The sequence below is a fragment of the Nicotiana tomentosiformis genome, chromosome 11 (genome assembly GCF_000390325.3).
Source record: "Nicotiana tomentosiformis chromosome 11, ASM39032v3, whole genome shotgun sequence".
Taxonomy (NCBI): Eukaryota; Viridiplantae; Streptophyta; class Magnoliopsida; order Solanales; family Solanaceae; genus Nicotiana; species Nicotiana tomentosiformis.
The window spans coordinates 69,363,207-69,372,388 of NC_090822.1; the positions used below are offsets into that span (position 1 = coordinate 69,363,207).

The 9,182-nt window shown below is 41.5% G+C and overlaps 1 protein-coding gene across 1 annotated transcript; it reads left to right on the forward strand.

The window, feature by feature from the left end:
- The first annotated feature begins 5,830 nt into the window (after nucleotides 1-5,830).
- On the forward strand, nucleotides 5,831-6,539 carry LOC138901617 (uncharacterized). Its single transcript, XM_070189395.1, has 2 exons — nucleotides 5,831-6,076; nucleotides 6,474-6,539. The coding sequence occupies exons 1-2, from the start codon at nucleotides 5,831-5,833 to the stop codon at nucleotides 6,537-6,539; spliced, it is 312 nt and encodes a 103-aa protein (XP_070045496.1).
- Nucleotides 6,540-9,182: the final 2,643 nt, after the last annotated feature.

Genomic DNA, 9,182 nt, shown 5'->3' on the forward strand with positions numbered 1-9,182 from the left:
CTATACATACCTGAATGAACCGAGAAAGACCTGCTCATGAAGAACATGGCAGAAGAACTCAAGAAGCTCACGGTTAGAGTTTAGAGTGTCCAAGGTGGTAAAGTAATTGAAGGTTTAAATTATGAGGACTTGTGCATTCAGCCAGATGTGGAATGGCCGGAGGGTTAGAAACCTTCCAAGTTCAAAATGTTTGATGGAACTAGTGATTCGAAAGTGCATCTGAGGACATATTGTGACAAACTTGTGGGAGTGGGTGAAGATGAATGAATCTGTATGAAACTGTTCATGCGAAGCCTCAGAGGAGATGCGTTGTCTTGGTATATCAGCCAGAACCCGAAGAAGTGGGTTAATTGGGTAAGCATGGCATCATATTTCATGGACAGATTCAGGTTCAACATAGAAAACGCACCAGATGCTTTCTACATTCAAAACCTCAAGAAGAAACCAACACAAACCTTTTGCAAATATGCTACTCGGTGGAGATCTGAAGCCATGAAAGTAAGGCCAGCACTTGAAGAAGAACAAATGAGTAAGTTCTTCATCAGAGCTCAAGACCCACAGTACTATGAAAGGCTTATGGTTACTGAAAACCACAAATTCTCCGACATTATCAAGCTGGGACAAAGAATAGAAGAAAGGGTTAAGAGTGGGATGGTGACAAATTTTGAGGCACTGCAGGCCACGAATAAAGCATTGCAATCGGGAGGTATTTCAAAGAAGAAAGAAGTGGGATCCGTAATGGTGGCCCAAGGTCCTAAATTTCCTCTCACATAACAAACACCTCCACCTACATACCAAACGCCTCCACCCACACACTAGCCTTCACCCCCAAATACCAACAACTTGCTACCACCTACCACGCCTATAACACTCAACCCATATATTACCACTCACCACCACCCGCCCTCCAAAACTACCCAAAACCACGACCAAACTTTGACCGCAGACTAGCTAGAGAATACAATCCAATTTCTCAACCCATAGACCAACTATACGAGAAACTAAAAGCTGCTGGTTATGTCACCCCCATTCCTCCCATTGCTATGGAGAATTCTTCTCAGTGTATTAACCCCAACAAAACATGTGCTTATCATTCAAGCATGAAGGGTCATACCATTGATGAGTGTCGCACACTGAAAGACAAGATTCAGACACTGATCGACACTAAGGTCATGCAGGAAAAAGAAGTTGCACCAAATGTTCATATCAATCCTCTTTCAGATCATAGAGGTGAGGGAGTGAATCTGATAAATACCGACAAGGAATGGGATCTGAAGGGGTCAATTGGACTCATTCGGGAGGGGGACGATCCTAAAACATCTCCAGTCACCCTCACACCCATTGTGGTACAAACTCATGTACCATTTGAAGTCGAGGTAACTACACCCTTCACTGTGATGGTAGCCCCCACGCCATCTTACAAGTTTGATGCTATCCCATGGGATTATGTTGCGAAAGCAAGGAGAAAAGGAAAAGCAAAAATGGAGGAAACAGGTGCGGTGCAAGGCATGACTTGAACTGGCAGAGTCTATACACCTGAGCACTTGGGAGGAACAAGGAAAGAAGTTGCATCTAAGCTACCTGTTGTTGAGACTGGCCCTGATGACCTTTGGAGAAAGGTACAAGTAAGGGAATACTCTGTTGTCGATCATCTGAACAAAACTCCCGCTCAAATATCCATCTTGTCACTGCTGCAAAACTCTGAGACACACAGGAATGCCTTGATGAAAGTGCTGAGTGAACCTTATGTACCCACCAATATCACTAGTAGGGAGATGGCCAACATGGGGGAAGGTACTGGAGAGCCACAAAATCACCTTTCATGAGGATGAATTACCACCAAAAGGACTAAGTCACAACAGGGCACTACACATCACAGTGAAATTTGAGGATAAGTTCATCGCTAGGGTCCTGATAGATGGGGGTTCAAGTCTCAATGTATGTCCACTGACTACTCTAAAGAGGTTGGGTAAAGGCCTGCACAAGATATGGATGGAAATATGAATGTAAAGGCATTTGATGTATCCCAAAGAGCCACAATCGGAGAAATCAACCTCAGCCTACAGAATGGCCCAACCTGGTTTGATGTTGAGTTTCAAGTGCTGGATATATCTGCTACCTATAATCTATTATTGGGACGACCCTGGATACATCCCGCTGGGGAAGTGGCTTCTACTCTGCATCAGGCTGTGAAGTTTGAGTGGAACCATCAGGAGGTGATTATCCATGGTGATAGAAGTAACCCCATCTACACCAATTAGACCGTTCCAGTCATCGAGAATAGGAAAAAGCTAGGTGGAGAAACGTACCATCGCATTGAGCGATTCAACGAAATTGAAAAGGATTGATGGTGGAGTAACAATATAGAAAGCATATTACTATGGACAGGATATGAACCTGGCAAGGGTCTCGACAAAAACCTCGAAGGGATCACCAAACCCATACAACCGCAGCGTTATGGCACAACCTTTGGGCTTGGATATGAATATACTTGGCAAGAGCACCGGGATTGGTCGTCGCCATGGCGTGGTCCTTATTATCCATTGGAAAAACCAGTACCACCTCTGCACCAGACATTTCATCAAGCTGACATGATGTGGGGATCTGAGAAAGATGAAGTCTTAGCTAGCACGAGGAAACTATTTCTGGATGAAGAAGATATGGATTACAGTGAGATAGTTGGAGAGGAGAAGGAGGAAGACATTACCATTCAGACCGTGGGGAAAGGTGTTGTTCTCAAAAACTGGGCTGTTGCACCATCCCGGGCCCGTCGAGTTCCTGGGTAGCTTGGAAATTAGCATCAATCATTTTTTTCAAAATAGTTTTTGAGCATTTTAGACATTTTCAGTATTTTATTTTAAAATAATTGCTCGAGTCATCGAGCCGCACTTATTGGTGTTTCCAAATTTTATTAATGCATTACTACTTTTGGTATTTATTATTATTCTCTACATTTTCTTCCTCTCTTTACAGCATCATTATTACCTATCCCGATGAACCTGCAACTGTGACATGTAATGAAATAACGCAACATAAGGATAGTGATTCGGAGGATCTAGAAGATGATACAATACCTGAGAAAATTATCAGAGAAGTGGAAAACTTTGAAAACAAACCAAAGTCTAATTTGGATTAAGCTGAGGCAGTTAACTTAGGGGATTCCGAAATGGTCAAGGAAACACGCATAAGCATTCACCTACTGCGATATGACTGGTTTGAGCACATCCATAGTGGCTCACAAGCTATCCACTAATCCTACATCTCCACCGGTAAAATAGAAGCTCAGAAAGTTCAAGTCGGTATGAGTTTGAAGATATAAGAGGAAGTCACTAAGTAGATCAAAGCCAAGGTTCTTAGAGTGGTTGAATACCCGCGCTGGTTGGCCAACATTGTGTCAGTTCTGAAGAAAGATGGGAAAGTTAGAGTATGTGTTGATTATCGAGATCTAAACAGGGCAAGTCCCAAAGATGATTTCCCGTTGCCCAATATACACATACTGATCGACAATTGTGCCAAGCATGAACTCCAATCTTTTGTGGACTGCTTCGTGGGATATCATCATGTTTGGATGGATGAAAAGGATGCCGAAAAGACAACCGTTATCACACCACTGGGAATATACTGCTACAAAATGATGCCATTTGGTTTGAAGAATACTGGAGCCACCTACATGAGAGCCATGACAACCATTTTCCACAACATGATACATAAGGAATTAGAGGTGTACGTGGATGACGTTATCATCAAATCCAAAAAGAGTACAGATCACATAGCATACTTGAAGAAATTCTTTGATCGGCTTCGAAGGTACAATCTGAAACTGAATCTTGCAAAATGTGCCTTCGGAGTCCCTGCTGGAAAATTGTTAGGATTCATCGTCAGTCGCCGATGGATTGAACTAGACCCATCAAAAGTCAAAGCTATCCAGGACTTTACACTTCTGAAGAATAAGAAAGATGTGATGAGCTTTTTAGGGCACCTCAATTACATCACCCGTTTCATAGCACAATCAACTGTGATATGTGAGCCTATCTTCAGGATGCTGAGGAAAGATGCTGCAACAAGCTGGACTGAAGAATGGCAGAAAGCCTTCGACAAAATCAAGGAGTACTTATCTAAACCACCTGTTTTGGTCCCACCAGAACCAGGAAGACCTCTGTTGCTTTATTTGTCCATATTGGATAGAGCTTTTGGCTGTGTTCCGGGACAACATGATGAGACTAGAAGAAAGGAGCAGGCGATATATTATCTGAGCAAGAAATTCACACCTTACGAAGCCCGGTACTCTTTGCTGGAACGTACCTGTTGTGCTTTGACATGGACAGCTCAGAAGTTGAGGCATTATTTCTGTCCATACACTACATATCTCATATCAAGGATAGACCTGCTAAAATACATCTTTCAGAAACCCATGACTACGGGTAAGCTAGCAAAGTGGCAAATATTGCTGAGTGAGTTTGACATCGTCTATGTAACTCAAAGGCGATCAAAGGGTAGGCATTAGTGGATCATCTGGCAGAAAATCCCATAGACGGAGAATACGAACCATTAAAAACGTATTTTCCCGATGAGGAGGTGTCGTTCGTGGGAAAAGATATCACCGAAGCATATGATGGTTGGAGAATGTTCTTCGACGGAGCAGCAAACTTCAAAGAAGTAAGTATTGGAGCTTTCTTGATATTAGAGACCGGACAACACTATCCGATATCCTCCAAACTTGGGTTTCCATGCACCAACAATATGGCAGAGTATGAGGCCTGCATTTTGGGACTCCGATTGGCCATTGACATGAACGTTCAGGAGCTGCTGGTAATCGGAGATTCATACCTTTTGATGCACCAAGTTCTGGGAGAATGGGCCACAAAGAACACCAAAATATTGTCATATTTGCATTGTGTACAAGAGCTGATCAAGAGATTAACAAATATAGACATCAAACATGTTCCGAGAATTCAGAATGAGTTCGCAGATGCATTGGCCACTTTATCTTCCATGATAAAACACCCTGACAAGAACTTCATCGATCTCATCCCAATATGAATTAATAAATAGCTAGCTTATTGTGCTCATGTTGAAGAGGAGAGTGATGGAAATCTGTGGTTCCACGACATCAAGGAATATTTGGCAAAGGGATAGTATCAAGAGAACGCAACCCATACTCATAAGCGCACACTTCGAAGGTTAGCCAACCATTTCTTTCAAAGCGGAGGAATTTTGTAAAGAAGGACTCCAGACTTGGGATTATTACGGTGTGTCGACGCCAAGGAGGCATCCAGGTTGCTCGAGGAAATACATGCCGGAACCTGCGGGACGCACATGAATGGGTTCACCTTAGCCAAAAAGATACTAAGATCGGGGTATTTCTGGATGACTATGGAAACAGACTGTATCTAGTATGTTCAGATGTGCCACTAATGCCGGATACATGCTGACATGATACGGGTACCACCTAATGAACTCAATACAACAAGTTTACCTTAGCCTTTCTTGGCCTGGGGTATGGATGTCATCGGCCCGATCGAGCCCGCTGCTTCGAATGGGCATAGATTCATTCTAGTGGCCATAGACTACTTCACAAAATGGGTTGAAGCCGCATCTTACAAAGCTGTAACTAAGAAGATCATAGAAGATTTTGTTTGGGACCGCATTGTTTGTCGGTTCAAAGTACCAGACTCAATCATCACCGATAACGCCGCCAATCTCAACAGTGATCTGATGAAGGCCATGTGTGAAACCTTCAATATCAAGCATAAGAATTCCACAGCATACAGGCCACAAATGAATGGAGCCGTAGACCGCCAACAAGAACATCAAGAAGATACTGAGGAAAATGGTAGATAATTACAAACAATGGCACGAGAAGCTGCCATTTGCTCTGCTTGGGTATCGTACCACGGTTCACACATCAATTGGGGCAACTCCCTACTTATTGGTTTATGGTACTGAAGCAGTTATTCCTGCCAAATTAGAGAACCCTTCTTTAAGAATCATACAAGAAGATGAGCTCAGGGATGCAGAATGGGTACAGAGCCGATACGAGAAACTAGCTCTCATTGATGGAAAGAGAATGAATGTGGTATGTCACGGTCAACTCTACCAGAATAGAATGACAAGAGCTTTCAACAAAAAGGTCAGACCAAGTCAATTCACACCGGGGCAATTCGTGCTAAAGTGGATCTTCCCACATCAGGATGAATCCAAGGGGAAGTTCTCACCCAATTGGCAAGGTCCCTACATGGTTCATCAAGTACTAATAGGAGGAGCACACATACTTGCAGAAATAGACGGGGAGATTTGGCCAAAAACATATCAACTCAGATGCAGTCAAGAGATACTATGTTTAAGATTGTTTACATTTATGCATTTGAAGTAACTGAACTACGCTTGACCTGATTCCCATTTAAGAGGGGATATGTAGGTAGCTTTGTGGATTCGGTCACATCTTAATAAAATCTTCATTTTCCCATGATCAGAAACTGGGGCAAGATTGCAAGTTCAGCCAACTTTGTCATATGTGGAACAACCAAAAAGCATTGTGAGAAGTATGCATTTAAACTTAGGTAGAATTTTGCGGAGGACCCTCAAAATTCTAAAGCAAGGAGGTTGCAATGTCTCTAAATGCATCACAGTCACCAGTTCATCTAAATTATTTGATATCACATACTGCAATGCATTTCAAACAACTATAGTTTTTCAAATAATTTGTCAAACGCACACATATTTTTTGAAAACTTTGTTTCTATGACAGCCAAACGTTACCCAGGGTAACTCAAACAGGATCTCAAGACAAGAGTGAAGGCAAAGCTAAGAAATACTTTACTCTCAAAAACATCCAGCTAAGAAATACTTCACTCTCTCACTGTCACTCATCGCTTTTCTTGCATAAGGCTAAGCACTGCCTTTCCTTTGCATGATACTAAGACTTGTCTCCCTTTCTTTGCATGAGACTAAACAATATCTCCACTTCTTGCATGAGGCTAAGCATTGCCTCTGTAATTGCATAAGGCTAAGCACTGCCTTTCCCTGCATGAGACTAAGCATGGTCTCCCTTTCTTGCATGAGGCTAAGCATTGCCTCTGTAATTGTATAAGCCCAAGCACTGCCTTTCCCTACATGAGACTAAGCATTATCTTCTTTTCTTGCATGAGGCTAAGCATTGCCTCTGTAATTGCATAAAGCTAAGCACTGCCTTTCCTTTGCATGAGACTAAGCCTTGTATCCCTTCCTTCGCATGAGACTAAGCACTATCTCCACTTCTTGCGTGAGGCTAAGCATTGCCTCTGTAATTGCATAAGGCTAAGCACTGCCTTTCCTTGCATGAGACTAAGCATTGTCTCCCTTCTTTGCATAAGGCTAAGTACTGCCTCTCTTCCTTGCATAAGGCTAAGCACTGCCTTTCCTTGCATAAGGCTAAGCACTGCCTTTCCATGCACGAGACTAAACGTTGTCTCTGCTTCTTGCATAAGGCTAAGCATTGCCTTTCTTTACATAGGACTAAATATTGTCTCCACTACACTGCATAAGTCTAAGTACTGGCTTTCCTTGCGTGAGACTAAGCACTGTCTCTATCCTGTACATAAGGCTAAGCACTGCCTTTTCTTGCTTGAGACTAAGCATTGTCTCCCTTCTTCGCATCGGGCTAAAAACTGCCCCATCTCATACAAGACTAAGCCTTTTCTTATCCCGTCCTCACATATAACCAAGCATCACTTGTTTCTTTTATCAAACAATTGATAACGACATATCTCTGCATCTCATAGACTGAAACATCGCCATTTTTCGGAAGGCATCATAGTCCGAAGGCACCATCCTCATAGCCGGGAGACACCATTCCAGAGACTGAGGATCTCTCGATACTGCATATCATTATTCAAATATGCCATAGTCCATAGGCACCATCCACATAGCCCAAGGACACCATTTCATGGCATGCGAATCCCTTATCATGCACTTCATGGTCCAGGATGTCATGGTCTAAGGACATCATCCTCACCGTCCAAAGACAACCTTCATGGTCCAAAGGGAATTTGCATCATGTTTAAATTGTCGCAATAACCCATATATATTCTCATGCACCGTGTTTTAAGTTTTGCAGGTAATTCGGGAGGTAACCGTTCTAAAACCAGGGGCAATCTAAGCTCCGATTTCCGTTCACAACGTTCACATCCTTCGATCACTTCAAACGTAACCGACTACCAGTAATTGCCTACCTTTTACTCTATGACCGTTAAGAAATCTGCCTTGTGATACATTCATAACGTTTCAAATTCGCATTCATGACTCCACCTAAAATCATCTGTTATTTGCGATAATATCCTACCCAAAGAAATCTTTTCAAAACGTACAACCACTCTTACAACAACTCCATCGGTTTCATTCGCCGTTGGATCCAGAACTATACACGGCCTAATTCCCACAATACCAGGGATATATATGCAACTCAGAAACCAGGGTTCGGCCTCCATTTTTAAAATCACATCATTCCCCATTCAACTCGGCCAAAATTGATCATCATTTTCTTTACCCCACAACTCTTTCATCATTCCCGGGTAAAGAGGGGCAGTTGTTGATACCCAATTTTGCCCTCACAATTTTCCAAATAGTATATATATTTTTAAGATGTCATTTTGCATTATCATTTAACTTATAAGAATTATACATGTATTTTCCATAATTTTCAGCAATTGTTTTAGAGCTTTAAAATCAATTTTCGTGCATTTAAAATGCCTAAAGGTTTATTAATTATCCCTTTAGATTATGCATGATGACTTAATCATCCGAAACTGTTATTTATACCCACATATATGCTTTAAATTTTTTTTTTACATAATTGCATTCATATTTTAAAGCTATTTACATAATTTTGCACCAATAACCTATATTCTACACATAATTGGATTCATTATATTATTTATACAAAAATATCCTTTCTTATATTTTTATATATTAAGCTATTATTTTTAAGTATTTTACTTCATAAATAACATTATTTTATCATTTATTAATTATTTTTATAATTTATGTTTTTGATAAATTTCATGTATTTAAATTATAGCCTATTTTTAAGACAATTTCGGACCAAAAGTTTGGCCCAAATCTTTACCCCAACAACCCCCAGCCCAAGCCAAACAACCCTTTACTAAACCTGGTCGGTACCCATCTCCATGACCCGCCCCATTCAA